The sequence below is a fragment of the Vespula vulgaris genome, chromosome 12 (assembly GCF_905475345.1).
Source record: "Vespula vulgaris chromosome 12, iyVesVulg1.1, whole genome shotgun sequence".
Classification (NCBI taxonomy): Eukaryota; Metazoa; Arthropoda; class Insecta; order Hymenoptera; family Vespidae; genus Vespula; species Vespula vulgaris.
The window spans coordinates 51,643-70,298 of record NC_066597.1 but is presented as its reverse complement, the minus strand read 5'-3'; the positions used below and the strand labels follow the sequence as shown (position 1 = coordinate 70,298).

The window sequence follows — 18,656 nt, the reverse complement described above, 5'->3', positions numbered from 1 at the left end:
CGTGGGAAGTCACGATAACGTTTTTTCTACGTGCCCTTGCTTGCTCACGCTCTTTCTCCCTCTCATCGGGCGCGAAGATGATTCGGCCGTAAACTCGACTCGTACGAGATCGTTCGGCTCGAGTATTCGCCGAGCGTCGCCTTCTTCGTACCGACTGATTCTCGAGGACGATTCTTTTTCGCAGTACGTCGCCTGGCCACTCGAAGCCGGCCATGTATACGGAATTGCATCAGGACAACAGCCTCTCGCTCTTCTTCAACTCGCTTCAAGAGGAACAGGCAGGGAGATATACCTGCAAGGGGACGTACGCCAACTCGGTGCCTCTGAATAAATCGGTCACGATCGATACCATCGGTGAGTTTTTGCGAGCTTGGTCGCAACGCCATAGCGCGCGATACCCAGTGAGTATCGCCGAAGAAGATTCTCCAACCGATATAATCGTAGGTCGATGACGAATGCTACTGTTCCGTTCGCCAAGATCTTCCTGTCTTTTTCTTTTTTTTTCTTTCTCTTTTCTCTTTCCTTTCTTCCTTTCATTTCTCTTAATCTTCTTCGATCGCCCACGGTTCGCTAACAGTTTGATCGCAGTTAGTAGAGAGAGAGAGAGAGAGAGAGGAGAGGTAGAAAATGGATTGAAACGAACGACGCGCGTGTGTGTGTGTATGTCACAGTTGCGATTACCTGGGACGACGCACCGAAAAATCAATACCCGATCCTTGGAGAGGATTTCTCGATCCTTTGCAAAGTCCGCGCCAGACCCTCGCCCTCCGTCGATTGGCTTTACAACGGGGAGTTGGTGAAGACGAACGATCATTACATCATCGACACCCATGCGCTAAAGATAAAAAATGTTCAAGAGTCCGACGACGGTATTTACACGTGCCGCGCCTCCGTGCCGACTACCGGCGAACTTCGGGAGCGGCCAATACGCGTCGAGGTAAATTTTGACGATTGTCCGTTTGATTCGCAGCTCATCCGGAGCTGGTCGACGCCTCGAAAGCGTTAGGACGAATCAAATCGTTATTTAAGACGTTCTCTTGTCTCAGGTCCACGTACGTCCGATCATCGAGGAACGACCCACTCCGGTCGACGTAATCGAAGGAGAAAACGAAAACATCGAGTGCAAAGCCAAAGGCAAGCCCCCGCCAAAGTTCACCTGGGTGAAATCCCTTACGAAGCAAAATCTTTCCAACGCCGATCGTTTTACCGTTAATCCGGATACCGGCGACTTGACCATCGTCACCGTGAATCGCGAGGACGCCGGGGAGTATCAATGCACCGCCACGAACGCGGCAGGCTCGGCCACCAGCAACATAGTCGTGAACGTTATCGTAAAGCCAAAGATCATGGAGTTCCCGAACGTAACGGTGATACAGGGTAACGAGGTGGACGTCAGATGCAAAGCGTTTGGTAGGCCACCACCGAAAGTGACCTTGAGGAAACACACCGCCGAGAAAGCTTACGTCGTCGGAACTCAGGCGGACGACGGCAGAATAATCTTGATCAATCAACCCGACGAGGTGACCGGCGAAACGGTCGGCACTCTGAACATCCGCGACGTTCTCAGATCCTACGACGGTCTGTACGAGTGCGTGGCCGAGAATGCCGGCGGGGTAGCTCATAAAAATGGCCACGTGACCGTTGAATTTCCCCCGTCGTTCGCTTTCATGCGGAACAACACCGTGTGGTCTTGGGACAGGAGGCCCGTCAATTTGACCTGCATAGCCGAGAGCATACCGAACGCTACGATCACGTGGATGATGGCCGGAAACAAAAAGATCGAAAACGTGCCCGAGATCAAGCAGTACGGCAAAGGCCCGACTTCGATACTGATGGTCGTACCGCTCGACGGCAGATACTACACGGATTACAAGTGTATCGCGGCGAATTCGCACGGCACGCGAGAGATCGTTATCCAACTGAGGCAAGCAACGAGACCGAACGAGCTCTTGCAGGCCAAGATGGCCGAGATCACGGCCACGACCATTCGATTCGATCTCGTGCCGCCACCCACTCATCCGGATTTGCCCGTTAAAAGCGTCGTCGTGCAGTACAAAGAGGAGATTCAGACTTGGGCCGAGGCTAGGAACAGAACCTGGTCGATAGGTGAGTTTCTTTTTCTTTCTCTTCTCTTCTCTTCTCTTCTCTTCTCTTCTCTTCTTTTGTTTCTCCTTTTCGCGCCAAAACGCTAACGTGCCGAGATCTCTCTATGGAATTTTCTCATTTCCGACAGATTCCGTTTACGTTCTCGAGGGCTTGAAACCGCAAACTTCCTACGATTTCCGATTTGCTGCGATAAACAAGGTCGGCCAGGGCAATTGGGGTACGTTTTACCGCGAAACTACTCCCGGAAGGACCTTCCCCAAAGAACCAACCATCATAACGAAAGTGTCGAACGAATACGACGTTTCGATGTTCAGCAATCAGTACGAACTTTTGTGGACCGTCCCACTGGACAACGGTGAACCGATAGACATGTATCAGATCAGATATTGTCAGATCAAACCAGTAACCGGCGGCGAATGGCAAACCGAGGAGGATACTTGCAAAACGTTGAACGTCAAGGGTGTCGGTAGAACGAAATATTGGCTAAAGGATCTCCACTCTGACAATTTTTACAGCGTCGAAGTTAAGGCTCGCAACGCGATGGGATTTAGCAAGCCGGGCGTCGCCAGATTCAAGACCGCCAAGGGTAAGTTCTTCTCTCTTTCTTCCTCACCGATCGCACCCCCTTACGTTCTTTTTTCTCTCTCTATTTATTTATTTATTTGTTTGTTTATTTATTCATCTTTTTTTTTCTTTTTCTTTCTTTCTTTCCGTATAGTCTACTACCTACTGTTATTGAATGTTCGGTACATATATCGTAAACGTATTTTACTCCAAAGATATTAATCTACATTAGAGAAACCAATGCACAAGGCTCTTGCGCACGATTAACATATGTCACGTATACTTGCATATATGTACATGCGCACGCGTATCGTATATGCGCGTGTGTGCATATATATATATGTATATGTATATGTACACATATATATATATATTTTTTTTTCCCCTTCTTTCTTTACGTTAACGATTAAAAGTCGTACTTTTGCCTCTGTTTCTACCATATAACAAAATGAGCAGGGAGAAGGGCGCGATCACGTTGCATTGTCACTGATTCTCTCTGATCCCACGATTAATTTTTTTGCTCGAATGTTGTTTGCAAGAGAATGATTATCAAGGCCCTTCGCCCCTCGCGTAGAGACATGCATCTAAAGATTTCTTATCTGGTCTAGTTTCTCTTATCTCTGTCCGATCGTTGGGTCCCAGTAGTAGATTGTGTTAGAAGCAAGAAATTGAAAAAAAGAAAAACAGAAAAGAAATAAAAACACAATGTACATTCCCGACTAAAAGAGAAAAAAAAACATACCTTTATAAGAGACGCTTTTTATCATTCAGAATCTACAGGCAGCGTTGTGGACTACACAGTAGTATCATCTGGGGATACCTCCAAGCTCGCCGTGACCGCCATTGCCACGACGATAATGATTCTATTTTCAAACATTTAAAATCGTCGTCTCTCTTAGGACCGTATCGTTGTATTAAATTAATTCCCTCCTGTTCTTTCTCTGTAAATTGTATGACACGCAAAGTTTAGTACTCTCTCTCAGAGCGAAAACGAAACAACGAAAGGCTACGGCACCTAATCGCTACCGCTACTCTACCGCTACTATACGACGAGTCTACGTATACGAATACTGCGTATCGCTTACGACATTTTATCGTGAAATTTTTTCGTTCGTTCACCGCCGTCGACAATTCACGTTTATCATTATTACTCTTTCTACCTTTTCTTTTATCTTCCTTTTTTGTTTTTCCTTTTTGTTTTTTCGGCGAATAAAAGACAAAAAAAATATTTCGGTACCGGCCTTCAATCCGCCCGTGAAAACGAGCTATGCACACACGATTGCATCGTACATTAGGATAGAGGCTATGTCGCAAATGTAAAAGTACGTTCTTTTCGCGACGAAACGTCGATTTTTTATGCGTCGATTTGCGTTGAAAAAAAAAAAACGGATAAAAGCGAAACAAAAAAAAACGAGAAAAGAGCTTATAAAAGGATTGCGTTAAAATCTTGTCGTCCCGTATGTCGTCCGTATAGAAATAATGATATAAAACTATCGGCACACGTATACATTCCGAATTTAGTAGAGCATCGAAAATAGCGTTTAAGGGAAAGAAAAGGAAAGAAAAAGCAAATTATTCCCCCGCATTTTTATGCTTGTATATTATTCATATACGTGCATGTACGCATATGCGTGCGATACGCCCATACAACGTATTCATAGATAATCGTTCTTAATTGCTCGCTCCTTTGGACAAATTTATTGGTACGTCGGTTCTTCTTTTGTTTTTTCTTTATTTTTCTTTTTTTTTTTTTTCTTTTCTAATAGATATTTATAAGCCGACGATATGTCTTTTCGGTGTTGTTTAAGTTTGAAGGGTTACAAGCGTGCGAACTTTTTTTTTTCATTTTTCAATTCGAAGCGTTATTAGTGCTCGGCACGATACACGGCTGTGGATTACTTTTTGATCGCAGGTGCGTCTCGTTCCTTTCGCGAATATAAATTTATAGTTTAGTTACGAAATATATCGGTCTTGTACAAAACAGAGACTCGAAATTATTCGTCCAATGGAAACGTCGTCGCAACGACGAAAAATAATAAGAGACAAGCGAGGAATAATTGTTCTTTTTGTTTTGTTTTATTTCTCTTTTTTCTTTCTTCTCTTTTTTATACCACGTCATGCGTTGCACGTGTTTTGTACAGTCGTGACGATAGTTTGGTGCATATACGATATATAATACACACATAGGTTTCTATTTTTACGTGGAATCTAAGGAAACTAAAAGCTACTACCTTAAATTGACCTAATGCTATAAAGGAAAAAAAAGAAAAGAGAAGAGCCGACGGATAATATTTGCAGATTTTGGCGATCTTTCTTTCTCGATTACGTAAGGATTTTGGAAAATAATTCGTACGTCGCAATGCCTTCGGCGGTTAGAAAAAGAGGGAATGGGTGATGAGACAATTTTTAACTTTCTCCATTTTTCTTCCTTTTGTTACGTCAAAACAACCAAGAGAAACGTGAAAAATCCGTTTTTATCCATCTCTAAAGGCAGTTCCGCGAGGCGATGTTTTTTTAAGTTCTTTTTTTTTTTTTTTTTGTTCTTTCCTCCATCCGCATATACCTAACAGAACGTTGAAAGGAGGCTCGATGCTCTCTCGTCTGGACGATGCGCGTGTTTCCCGAGAACCAAAGAATCCCCAAGCAATCGGATCTCGGATCTCGGATCTCGTCGTTATTACGACGTTAACAAGACGCGAATGTCTCAAAAGCGACGTTACCCTGCGAGCGCATACGAAGACGAACGAGAGAACCGACCGATTGGGTAGACTCTTGCATTTTTACATATTTTCCTTTTTTCCTCATCTTAGTTGTGGGCTCATTTATACGCGCCGTCGCGTACGATTTTTTTCTCTTTTTTCTTTTTTTTGGGATTTTACTCAGTCATTAGTTTTGCTTAATTAGTCTTTGGAAAATACGTGTTTAGTGCGCATGGTCTATGTGTTATTATTATTATTATTATTATTATTATTATTATTATTATTATTATTATTATTATTATTATTATTATTATTATTATTATTATTACTACTATTACTATTATTATTATTATTATTGTTATTATTATTACTACTACTACTACTACTATTACTATTATTACTATTATTATTATCATTATCATCATCATCATCATCGTCATCATCACCATCATCATCAACATCATTACGACGCATAAGTAACATTATTATGTTCATCATCATTCTTATCGTCTTTTTAAGTAGTTATTATAAATCTATTATTATTATGATTTTTATTATCATTATATTATCATAATATCTGTTGATATTGTACCATTGTATTATTACAACATATTATCATTAGTATTACCAATTACCAATACCATTATCATTACCATTACTATTACAACCATTGTTAGTTGTTACAGCAAAGATCAATTTTTCTCTCGATTGACGAGAAACAGTGCGATCGAATTGAGATAAATTGATCGAAGCACGACTCGAAACGAAAATCTCGTCCATTGGTGTTCGAAATTTGTCTCGATCTCTATCGACTTTACCCAAGTGCCTAATCTAATACGAAATATAGCGACGTCGAGATTTTCGTCGATGACGATCATTGCGAATCTTTTTATTTCTTTTTCCTTAGTGTATACGTATACGAAATAAGTCATTATTTATTCGAGTGTGCCTGGATTTTTGGATATATACATACATATACATATGTATATTAAAGGCCACCACACCATCTCGCATGGCATGCGCTGCTTTCTCTCTCTTTTTAATCTCGTACTATCATTTTTTTGTTTCGTTCGTTCGTTCGTTCGTTCGTTCGTTCGTGCATTTTTAGTTTTCCTTTTACTTCGATTTCTACTTTGATGTCACCACGGGTGTTGCTCGTGCGGATTCACGCAAGCGCGCGCGCACGTACACATACATACATACATATATAAAATTTGTGTGCGTGTATGTATGTACGTATGTGTATCCTTGGCTGTTAAAAAATTTATGATCGATTTGCCGAGGATAGCATATTCGAGAATGATGGTAGAAATATACATACATACATGTATATATGTATGTGTGTATGTATATAAATACGCACTTGTATAAATATCTAGGGAGAAAGAGAAAGATCCAGTGTCGATCATTGTACGAACTTTGGTTGAAATTTTAATATAGCTTGTAGCGTATATAACGGACAATTGGAGACGTATCTCGTTGAAAAAGTTGGAGGAATCATTCCTGCTAATGAAGAAGCTGTCTTTCCTTTCTTTCTCTTTCTACCAAGAAAATTATTCTCGAGCGGATAGAAGATACTCGAGGTTGTTGCATTCGCGAAGCTTCTACGTTGCATCGTCTTTTAAGGTCTTCTACTTGATCTTATCGATACACGGATGACCAGACGACGATGAGAGAGTAAGAGAGAGAGAGAGAGAGAGAGAGAGAGAGAGAGCATTGGTGCTCTTGAAAGCAAATTCGTTCGAGGACCTCTCGTAGAGAAACGACCGATGTTATAAATAGTACACTTTAAAGAGGAAATGGAGAAAGATAGAGGAGAGGATGGCGAGGAAAGGGAAAGATTCGTGATATTCGCGCGCTAACGACGACTAGAAGAGAGAGAGAGAGAGAGAGAGAGAGAGAAACACGTAGAAAACGTAGGTCCAGAAACCGCAAAGATCTATTTTCGAAAGTGCTCTCTCGTCCAAAGTCTCTGTTTCTCGAGAGAGAAAGAGAGAGAAAGAGAGAATTTACCCGCGTGCCATGACGACGTTGATGCGATAATAGCGTTTGCCTTTCTCCTTCTCTCATTCGTGCTCGAAACGTTAGAAAGGTTAACGCTTGCTCCCATTCGTGACGAGAACACGTTTAAGCCTTCTCTTTTCCTCGTTTTTAAAGCAAGATTAAAAAAAAAAACCGTGAGAATTTGGATATTATCTTTATTCTGGACGATCGAGATCCGTTCGATATCCCATGTTTTATTTTTTTTCCTGTCCACGCCTTTTTTCTTTTATTGCTCGTGTTTCGTTTCGACGCTTTTCGTACAATGTTCTCAAACTCTCTCTCTCTCTCTCTCTCTCTCTCTCTCTCTCTCTCATCCGTCATCGGTTCGTACCCATCTCGTCCTCTTTTCCGGAAAAGATTAAATAGAAGAAAATCGACAAGAGATGAAACAGCACATGCGTCGTTGGTCGTATTCCAGTAAAATATAAAACACTTATATGATGTAACATGTACAAAAAACGTATCTTTGTATTAAATATTAATCTTAGATAGCATTTACACGCGCGTTTAAGGATTATGTATTAGCCTAGTGCCTACACGAACACGCTCGTATTTATGGTGAGAATTTAGAAACGTGTGTGTAGCCGTCATTTTCCTTTCTGCGGAACGTGCAAAATATTGTAAATATTAGACGCAAAACGAACGGAAAATATATGTGAATGTACCAAGGAAAAGAGATATAAAGAAAAGGAAAGAAGAAAAAAAGAACGAGCGATCTCGTCGAAAACGCGCCGAGGGAGAAGCCATCGTCAAGTGCGTCAGCATTTTTCACATTTTCCTTGATCGATCGAAACGACCAGGAAAAGAATAGGGGGTAAAACGAATATCTCGAGTTTAGTTTTAAAAAAGAAAAAAGATTCGGCCAAAGATCTGCACGAATTTGGGATGGTTTCTTCGCCGGCCGTCTCCTTTATTTATTTTTCTCGCTTCTCATACACACCGCCTGATTATTTTTCTTTGATACAAAAAGAAAGAGAAATGAAAGAAAAACGAAACTGTCCAACGGGAAGCAACGCGCGACAAGCAAAGGACGGTAAATATGCCTGTACTACACACGCATAACAAGAGAAAATACAACAAAGTAGTGTCATTACACGTACTATTATCTGCATACACACGCACACGCACACATGTATACCACATTTTATTGCTACAGTAGTGTGAATTGTAATTAAAAGAAAAAAAAAAAAAATACTAATAAATCAAAATAAGGAAAGTAGCAAAGGAGGATGCGCGCGAGAAGGGAGGAGGCACTCGATGGAAATGCTTTTTCTGTGAAGGTAGCACTTACGTAGATTAGCGAAGGCGTAGTGGAATTAAAAGAGAAAGGAAAAAAGACAAGTAAACGATTAACGCACTAGACGTATTCGTCATAGGCGTATTTATCGAACGTAGCTTTTTCATTCCGTTTCTCCCCTTACGCGGACGCCACCTCCCTTTCCTCCTTTCTTTCTTTTCTTTTCTCTCAGCTTTTTTATCGCGACCAATGCTCTAACCCTATTCTCTCTCTCTCTCTCTCTCTCTCTCAATGTTGTGTTGTTGCGTCGCTGTATCGTTGTTGATCTACCGCTTCTTTTGTCTCTGTCGCTGCACTGCTACTCGTAAAGAGTTAACGCCTGACTTGCGTACGCTATTCCTCTATTTTATATTATCACATATTCCATACTTATTAATCGTGATATGTACTACATACGTATGTAAAACCATCGTTAACTTTGATTTCTCCGTAAACGCCGCTTTGATAAAGACGGATTTTTGGCACGTACCCAAAAACCTACGTCCGACAACGGTATCACCAAATACCCTCTCTTCCAGCCCCCTCAGTCCGCCCTACCCTACGTCTTGTTTCTTTTCAGGATACTAAAAACGGTTGTCCGAAGCGAACGTGTTTGGTGACGTCGACGAGCGAGGAACGTCGGAATCTTATTGACCGCAGTTACTATGCAAGATGAAAAATAAAGATGGGGAGATAGCGGTCGAAATTCATTCGCGAATGTTTGCGATATATATATATACATACATATGTGTATATATATATATATAGACACACGCACACGCATATACATATACATATATAATACGCGAATGATAACGTCGTCTCCAACGATAACAGTCACCAAACAATTTCGCGACACTCGAGCTTTTTGCACTAACGAAACCGCAATGAAAAAGGCTGTTACTATTTCGCAAAAGTTTTCAACGTGAAACGTTCTTGATACATTCCATTTTTTCTTTTTTGTTCTTCTTGAAGGTCTAGATACGACGGTGGTACATCATCAGGGTCCTTTGATATCCAGCGCCGCGATAATCGGTATCGTTATCGCCGTACTCTTCATCGTCATCGTGATCATCGACGTGATATGCTGTTGCGCGCACAAGACTGGTACGTACGGCGAGAAAACATTTGACTTTCCTTTCTTATCTTTTAAGAAGTAACATCGAAAATTGAGCGAACGTTCTCACGTTCGATCGTATCACGTATGGTATGATTTCAGGAATCATATATTATGTATGCGAACGATCTCGGCGGAAGCCCGTCGACGAGGAGGACGCCAAGCTCGGCAGGTAAATTAATTTTATCGATTCTCTCGTGCGCGAGGAACTTGACGTTTCTTTCTTACATACTTTCACACACATTTTTGACAAACGCCCACGCACACGTACGCATCGTACGAACGACTTTTCCGATAGTTTGAAGATTTATTATCTATTTGCGTTTCGTGCATATACGTACGTTCAAGATCGTTCCGTTGATTCCAATTAGAAAAGAAAATGAAACGAATAAATAATTATTTACGAATATTATCGACGATGTAACTCGATAGATGGATCGACAGGACACGTCTTTTAAAGTATTTAAAGTCAACGAAATCGAGTAAATAGTAAATATGCATCGATAATAATATTTGTGAATAATCGAACGAATCGATCTCCCTTCTATAAATCATCTACATCCTACGTTCACGCTTTGGCAAGTTGGCGCTACAGTTTATACCGTATACATATACATACATACGTACATGATATTTATCTACGTAACATCACGTTTTTGCAATTCACACCGTCCGAAGACTCTCTCTCTCTCTCTCTCTCTCTCTCTCTCTCTCTCTCTCTCTCTCTTTCTCTCTCTCTTTCCTCCTTTCGACGAACAACCACTCTCGATCGACGTATTTACTTGCCGCGTCCAACTCGTTCGTTCGATAGTGCGGGGGAGAAATTTCTTTCGCGAAAGGCTTCCACGCGGAAAAGCTGTGCGAAGATCGTTGGATACGTAAGTCGGAATCCCGTATATAGAAGCCCGACCTCCTTCGAGTTTGACTCGCGACGTGTCGCGAGAATAAACAGAAAAATAAACAAAAAAGATATAACGCAACACATAGACAAATACTTTTAAAGATCCTCTCGCATTTTTCTCTTTTTTTCTTTACCGGTAGTCTTTACGGTTGGCGGTTTCCATTGCCGTATTGCGACCAAAAAATGGCCAATGTCGCCGGGGTGACGGCCATCCAAGACTCGGGTAGTGGAAAAAATACCATTAGATTGGTCAAACACACTGTCATGTAAGAGAAATATGACGATACGTATATAAGTGAATCAGTAAGAAGCATGGATGACCCTTACGAGGGCTCTCTGACACGGTTTTCTACTTGGCATGCATCTCTCTCCCTCTCTTTCTTCTTTTGCTTTTGTTTCTTTTTCCTTTTCTTCCTTTTTGTCGTCGACCTCCCTCTCTCTCTCTCTCTCCCTCTCTGCCTCCTTATCTTTTCGACCATCTCTCGCTCTCTTTCCACTCTTTTTTATCGATCACGCGAGTCTATAAAACGTCGAAATTGTGAGAAAGTAACGAAGAATGCATATAGAGAAAACTTACGTTCGTATCGACGAAGGAGAGCGCTCGAGAGCGATCTCGAAAGAGCGAACGATTCTTTGCATTAAACTTTGGTTCCTACGTTTCGTTTTTACCGCCAACCACGAAACGTCATAAAATCGAGCATCACTTTCGATTCGTCGTAATCGTCTCTACGTTGCTACATATATCTATATTCTTTTTCACGGCTCTTAGTTTCAGCTAGCTTGCTCGTCGTTATTGCTCGGCTTATTCTCTTCTCTTTCTTCTTCTCCTTCTCCTTCTCCTTCTCCTCCTTCTTCTTCTTTTCTTTCTCGTCGATCTACGCGAGCATATTCGTCATCGCTTCTCGTAAATCGAGCAACTAATATCGCTAGAGCTTTGGCCATGTTGCATGATAGACACTCGAAATAATTAGTCTACGATTATAGATAGCGCACTTACCTTTCTTTTTTCCTTACTCGTCGTAATAAACGCTCGTAACGTCTTCTCATTTTCGCTCATCGAAAGGGACAAATGAGAAACGTTGAACGAGAGAGAAAGAAAAAAAAGGGCTTGACAAGTAGCTCTCATCGAGTGTACTTGACACCACATACACACACGCGCGCACGAACACGGGTGCGCATTTGTTCCGTTTGCGAGTAACGCGACACCCACGTTCCCCGTAAGCATAGAAAAAACAAATATAATCGAGTTATTGTATTTTTTTGTTTTTCTTTTTTTGCGCGCGTGTAACGTTCCACGAGTGATTAGCATGCCTCTCTCTGACCTACTACGGTACGTTACGTTGCATCGATGTTGCACCCTTGCGACGCATCTTTCGGCACACCTGCGATTTTTTCTGTGTCTGTTATATAGAACATGTATATGTGATATATTGATATAATATACGTGCGTATTATATTAATTTATTATATATGGATGTGAGATGTTACGCTCTCTCTCTCTCTCTCTCTCTCTCTCTCTCTCTCTCTCTCTCTCTCTTTTTCTTTCTGTGTGTGTGTGTGTGTGTGCGCGCGCGCGCGCGCACGCGTGCGTGTTTACTGAAAAGGAGAAAGTCAACTCGTTCGTGAAACTTTTCCCATCTCTTGAACGAGAGAAATAATAAAAATGTGGATTTTTCAGAGACGAGAAGGAGCCGCTCAAGGAGGAGAAGAAGATAACACCGATCATCGATTCTGGATTACGTAGGGAAACGTCGGTCACCTTCGATGGCAAACGATCCGTTTCGAAGACTGGCTTCGTTGGAAAGGATTCGGCCGTCTAGATATTCTTCCGGCGTACTAGATTGTAAAAGATCCTCTCTCAAAGTAGATACGATATATACTTACGTACGCCTTTTTTCTCGGGCATCGTTCAAGGAAAAAGTGTTCTCGAAAGTTTCAACGAAAAATTATAAATTCCGATGATGGTACATTCGCGAACCCACGCTCATACACGTAACCTAATAACAGGTATACGCGTATCAGAAAAAATCTTTTTTTCTATCGCGAAAACATTTCTCAAAATAATTTTTCTCATATTGGATTTACGACGTTACGTTTGATTCGTATTCCCTCTTGCCTTTTCATTCCGATTAATCTCTCGGAGAAAGGGAAAATCGTTCGAGACGTTCGTTGTGAGTGTGCGTGCGTGCGTGTACGTAATAGTAACGTAGCTGTTCTTAAAAAACCGTAAAGGAAGTCTTAGACCAGATTCCAATTTTCTCTACTCTCTACGTCTCTCTCTCTCTCTCGCTCTTTCGCTCTCTCCCACTTCTCTTTCTCTTAACGATCTTTTTCTCTTTTTCGAAAAAAAGATCGAAAAAGCAGGGGCAATCAGCTAAACGAAAGTACGATAGAGAATTTTGTCGACGGATCGTCGTTTTAGATAGGAACGTATTCTGAACGTATTTCCAACGTATTACCTACGTATATCCAAAAATGAGGAGGAGATCAAGCAAAGTTGGGTAGATCGATCGTTTTACGAGAGGAAGGAGGAAAGATAAGAATGAAAGAAAACAGCAACGATAAGTAAGAGGAAAAGAATGTACAAAATTCATCACGAGCGTTGGTAGAAGAACGCATCGATAATCGGTTGGTCGATGCTGCTTCGAGGCACTGTTTAACAAAATAGAGAATAATCGCGCAGTCTAGTACGCTGGGTAGCATAAGTGCGTTCGTGGCGCTGCTCGTGGCGCCGTTCGTGCCGATCGTCTTACTTTTTTCGTGAGATATCGGGCACGAAGAAATGATAAGAATCGTGCTCTGTCGTTTTTACCTTCTCTCGATGACCTCCCGAAACGAGGAAGAAAGAATGGAGTAAAATAATAGACGCATTTTTCGATGAAAACAGCATGGAAGAAGAAAAGAAGCATCGACGAGAGCAATAAGAGCTCCTCGGGAGAAGGTCGGCAGAGTTTCATTACTCCGTATAACGTGTATATATATTTTTCAAGATTATTCCCCCTACTCCCGTCCCCTACGCTATTTGTCCACCTACACTCGAATCCATTCGATATTCTCCTTGATTCGAGAAAACGATAGTCAACGTTACTTGTGATTTTCCTTCATATTCGCGACTATCTTTCTTTTTTTTTCTTTCTCTCTTATCTATCCCTCATCCTTTCAAAGACTGACCGACCGACTCTCTTTCCTTTACGTCCTCTCTCTCTCTGAATTGTTATCGATTACTCTTTCAATCGTGCATCTCGTTTCGCGAGCGAAACTACGATTTTTCTCGTTACGTACATCTCCGTAGTAAGAAGATTGTCTTCTCTCTGGAAAAGGCAAGATTTTATATCGACGACGACGTAAGAACGCGTCTGTTTTTTTTTTTCTTTCGTTTCTCTTTAATACGTGTTTCAAAGAAAAATATTTACGATAATTTTCGATAAACATCGAGAAGAATCGCAAAGTAATTGACCACCCTAGAGAACGTTATGTCGATGAACGATAGAAAAACAAATTTGCCCGTTGATAGGATCGTTATTCGATAATGTCTGCAGATATCGGAAAAGTCGACGAGTACCTACTTCTTTAAATACATGATATATAGAAAATATATATGCACGTGCGAGAAAGTACTTGACAAAGAGGAATTGTACGACCCTTGTGAAACGCTACTACTCTCTAGTATTATTAATTGTTACTTTTTTGTTTTTACTTTATCTTACTTTTAACTGGCATCGGAAGAAAATCCGCGCGCTCTCTCTCTCTCTCTCTCTCTCTCTCCCTCTCTTCGAATATACTTAGATACATACGTATATAAGATGAACGTAATCGATGGCATTTCGAAGGATCGTTTCGTAAGTTTTTAAGACGGTAATTATAAATAGAAGAAGAAGGAGAAATAATAAAAATGCGGACGTAAGCTTGCCTGTTCCGCGAAAACGATTTGCCCGTTGTACACAAAGTCCGCGTCTATGGTAGAACTTTGACCGTTCGAGTTTATACACGCTGTTCGAATTTTGAAATGAAGATGACTTTGAATTCCCAAAGCAACGTTCGAACGTTCGAGGTTATACCGTAACAGAAAGTTTGCGACGTGAGACACGCGTGAACTTTTCTTGCCCTTCCTAAATAATAAAGAAAGAAAAAAAAAGTATATATTAAAAGTATGTTGTATAAGACGGCTTCTTTGCAAAAACGCGGTTAAAAATGTGATACGTTTTTGTAATTACGTGCTTGTAAACGTTTTTCGCCCCCTCCTCCCCCGTAAGAGTTAAGGATGATAAATTTAGGGAAAGTTTCGATAGTATTAGAACATTGTACGCGAGTTCGCTGAAAATCGCATTGGCGAGAAAGAAACTTATCGTCTCTTTCGAACTGGATTTCGAAAAATTCTACAAAGATCCGTCGAAACTTTGATTTTTTCGTTTCTATCTTGCGAAGGCGACTTTCAGCGCGAGTAGCTTTTTTACGTAACGTGAGAAGGAAGAGTTTTGCCAAATATATAAGTACTTATTAGCTCTTAAGTCTTTATTAGCTCGTAACGACATGTGAGAATAGACGATGATGTGTGTGCGTGTGTGTATAAACACACACATGTATATACACGCGCACATCGATCCAGGACGAAAAGAAAATGCGAAACAGAAATTATCGCGATCGACGCGAAGTTCTTTGGTCTTTCTCGACGACGATGTTTCGAATTGGAGGAGGCATCAACGTTACACTTTACTCGTTCAAGCGATTTTTGTATCCGCCGCCGAAATGATCATAAAATGGGACAAATGAAACGAAAAAAGAAAACTGGAGCGTAGCTCTGCATAGCTTCCCCTGAAAACCAAAAGAGGACAAAAAATATTACTGCGCAGCTTTCAGTTTAAAAAAGAATATTAACGATTATCATCATCACTAGTACTACTGCTACTACTACTACTACTACTACTACTACTACTATTACTACTACTACTAATACTACTACTACTACTACTATTATTATTATTATTATTATTATTATTATTATTGTTATTATTATTATTATTATTATTACCATTATTATTACCATTATTATTATTACTATTATTATTATTATTATTATTATTACTATTCTTATTATTATTATTATTATAAAAGTTCGTAGGTGTAAGGCGTATTTTTTATGTATGCTTTTACTGTACGCGACGAAACGTACCCGAATAAAGACGTAAAGACATTTCCAAAAGCCAAAGGAGAGAAAAGGGATGATGATGAAGGACTCGCGAAGTTTTCGCAATGATCGAATCTAAAGGAATTTTGTGTAAACACGTATACCCTTTATTTGTTTATTTTAATATCAGGAAGTAACACAAGTTGGAAAAAATTGGATCGCGGCGTCTGATACGAGCGTAAAAAAAACGTTATAAATTGTTTTCAATGATAATAATCGTTGACAATGAACGTGATAAAAAACGATGTCGATCGAATTAAACGTGAACGATCGAAACTAAATGAACAGAAAAAGCAAGTTGTTCGGATCTGCATTGTCTTTTCGCGATCGATTCGATAAGTATTAGTAGGTATCGTAAAAAGAAAAAAATATCTAAATAGGGTTGCCCTGACGAAACGTCGGACGATAATGAGTCGTTATGTGACTCGTTGGTACGATAAAGTCCTACCTTATCGACGATTCCCATCGCGCGTCTCGCAAAATTGTGCGCTCGCAAAGAAAAAAGATAAAAAATATGTATTCTTTCGGGGTTTTCTTTTTTTCTTTCCCCGACGAACCAACGACGTCTCGTCGTTTTCGTACGCAAAACTATTTTCTTGATGGCACGCTCTCTAGTTTGACTATGCAAATCGTGTCCGTGCTCGCATCGCTCGCCTCGATTCGAGCCACGGCACGTAGGTAGGAGGTAAACGAAGACGTCTTTCTTGGCAAATAAAAATTAGACCTCTATTCCTGCATCCGAACGTTTTCCCTTCTTTATCAATAGCTGCTCGACGTTCAGCCGTGGCGGTTCCGTTCGCGTATGCCAAACGTATATCTAAAATTTGCGTAGAGACATTTGAAAGTAGACGACTGCGAATGGAGAATTATCGACAAAATGGTGATCCAATTCGAGATACTCACTTTCGTGCAAGAATCCGCCAAGGGCTCCAACTCGTCTCTGGTGACGATCTGTCGAAGGATCTCGCTCTCCTGGTATCCGCTCTGTACGTCGTAAGAGAATACAGCGTGGCTATTCTCCAAGAGGAGCTTCAGGTTGATGGCGAAACCTGCCATGTCAATGGGGAACGGTCTGTCGGGTTTCCAAGCGGCGTTAAAGCCGATTACTTTATTGGTAGCATTATCACAGATAGGTTTCTCCACCATCAGTCCACCGACCAGGCCAACCGGCCAAACACCGACCTTCCGAATCTTCCTCATCTGAAAGCAACGGGAAAGCTATCGTTTTCTCTGGAACGTAGGAGAGCGCGTACCGCGATATCGGATCCTCTCTTCACCTCTTGGAACAACTTCAGGGAATAAGTATTGTCGTCGTCGGCGAAGAACACTACACCGTTATCGTCCGACTTTAGATTCTTCCTGAGCCAGCGCAAAGCGGCGTTTCTTTGCTCGACCCCCCGCGGCTTCTTCCAATTGGGATCGTTTTTTCCGAGCTTGTAATTAGGGGGAGTAGCCGCCGCTAGGTGGGTGTAAATCAAGCAACTCTCCTCGAGAAATTTCGAGACGAGTCTGGTCCTCTCGGACGAGTCCTCGACGACGATCCAATGGAAGTTTGGTACCAGTCGAAAAGTTTGAGAGAGTCGCGTCAGTTCGGCCTTCTGTACGGCCCTGGCGAACGTCGGTGTTACAGCGTATACAGTCGTTTTGTCGTTCGCCGTCGCGGTCTTGTTCGAATCGAACGTCTTTTGTCTCAGCAGCATCATTTGATACTGCAGTATGTCTTGCGTCTCGCGTTGGACGGCTATCAAGGATTCCAACTCCTTCCTCATCTCTTGCCACTTGTGCAGTTCCTGATAATCTGTCGAAGGAAAATCACATGGAGATTTGGGAAATCGCGTGTACGGAGAATATTCGAAAAAGCGTTTCGGGCCGGAGCATGCGCGCGAGCGATCGTACGAGCGAAATCGATTTCGAGAGGAGAGTTTGACGTGCGAATCGACGGAGCATCCATCGCACGTTCGCACATCGCGGAAGGACGATGCGAGTTGGCGCGACCAACTCCGCGACGCGTAAAAAGGAAAGGAAAGAGGCGCGAAAGCGCGATTTCTTCTCTTCTTCCCCTCCAAAGTAGCTCAAAGAATGCACCTAACCTTTACGCGGGCTGGACGACTTGCCTCTTATCTCGAACCGTTCGAATTCGACACCGAATCTGTCTGCGGAAGCGGCCGTGGCGTGACGTTTCCTCCCTCTCTCCGCGTGCGTGCGTGCACACGCGTTATCTCCCCCCTTTGTGCACGCATGCAGTCGCGGCAGCAAGCGGAGACGCGAGGAAAATGTACGCCTACGGATCGGACAAGCATACTCACAAGTAAAGTGCTGTACTGCGACAAGACTAATCACGAAGAGAACGAGAAAACCCTTCCCACAGGAGTACGTCAAGTATCCGAAAAGCATAACGCGTTTCATGACAAATCAGTCGCTCGACGTAACACTCCGCTTCATCTCTAGGTCACACCTCGTCATCTTCCAAATGGCCGCTCGTGATCCTCGAACCATGAGTCGACATCTACGTACGTTCCTTGCTCTCTACCTTTCCATTAGTTGCAGACTCGTTCGCTCGCGATGGCGCTCTCGAGCGTGTCTCCGCCAGGAGTGCTGTCTTTGATTCGCACTCGTCTATGCGCGTGCGAATCTGTGCGTATCTATGCGCGTAAACGTATATAAATGGGATAGTCAAATTCCAGCGGCCAACACTCGGAAAAGCTGGACTTCTCGGCGATCGTTCTCTCTAGTGACAAAACGATAGCTCCTCCCTTTCTTTCCAG

At 41.9% G+C, this 18,656-nt stretch overlaps 2 protein-coding genes across 13 annotated transcripts in view; one reads left to right on the top strand and one right to left on the bottom strand.

The window, feature by feature from the left end:
* The window catches only part of LOC127068105 (fasciclin-2), a 62,807-nt gene extending 47,073 nt beyond the window's left edge, over nucleotides 1-15,734 (top strand). For 7 of the 9 annotated variants that reach the window (XM_051003834.1, XM_051003835.1, XM_051003830.1 and 4 more), the window contains 8 exons: nucleotides 185-354; nucleotides 672-937; nucleotides 1,047-2,106; nucleotides 2,234-2,692; nucleotides 9,664-9,795; nucleotides 9,908-9,977; nucleotides 10,847-10,972; nucleotides 12,385-15,734. In XM_051003834.1, the coding sequence (XP_050859791.1) occupies nucleotides 185-354; nucleotides 672-937; nucleotides 1,047-2,106; nucleotides 2,234-2,692; nucleotides 9,664-9,795; nucleotides 9,908-9,977; nucleotides 10,847-10,972; nucleotides 12,385-12,526 (2,425 nt within the window). In that variant the 3' untranslated portion in view covers nucleotides 12,527-15,734. Of the gene's footprint in view, nucleotides 1-184; nucleotides 355-671; nucleotides 938-1,046; nucleotides 2,107-2,233; nucleotides 2,693-3,441; nucleotides 8,121-9,663; nucleotides 9,796-9,907; nucleotides 9,978-10,846; nucleotides 10,973-12,384 lie in introns of those variants that run through there. The other 2 variants (XM_051003831.1, XM_051003837.1) reach the window with 2 other exon arrangements.
* LOC127068121 (galactosylgalactosylxylosylprotein 3-beta-glucuronosyltransferase I) lies at nucleotides 15,201-18,498 on the bottom strand. 4 transcript variants are annotated; one of them, XR_007782824.1, is made up of 5 exons: nucleotides 18,198-18,492; nucleotides 17,145-17,689; nucleotides 16,795-17,091; nucleotides 16,340-16,708; nucleotides 15,201-15,518 (listed from the first exon to the last, which is right to left on the bottom strand). XR_007782824.1 is itself a non-coding variant. In XM_051003864.1 (5 exons), the coding sequence occupies exons 1-5, from the start codon at nucleotides 18,295-18,297 to the stop codon at nucleotides 15,417-15,419; spliced, it is 1,137 nt and encodes a 378-aa protein (XP_050859821.1). In that variant the 5' UTR covers nucleotides 18,298-18,498; the 3' UTR covers nucleotides 15,201-15,416. The 4 variants fall into 4 exon arrangements, 3 of the variants coding, with proteins under 3 accessions (XP_050859821.1, XP_050859822.1, XP_050859823.1); XM_051003864.1 differs by having other exon boundaries at nucleotides 16,616-16,708; nucleotides 18,198-18,498; XM_051003865.1 differs by having other exon boundaries at nucleotides 16,616-16,708; nucleotides 17,169-17,689.
* Nucleotides 18,499-18,656: the final 158 nt, after the last annotated feature.

Bases quoted from the DNA above. Each gene is read 5' to 3' on its own strand.
- LOC127068121 (XM_051003864.1), bottom strand. From the start codon at position 18,297: ATGAAACGCGTTATGCTTTTCGGATACTTGACGTACTCCTGTGGGAAG. The intron at 17,690-18,197 runs GTGAGTATGCTT...TTCCTTCGACAG, and splicing joins CGCAGTACAGCACTTTACTT to ATTATCAGGAACTGCACAAG. The intron at 16,709-16,794 runs GTGAGTATCTCG...CGCAAATTTTAG, and splicing joins TGGCGGATTCTTGCACGAAA to ATATACGTTTGGCATACGCG.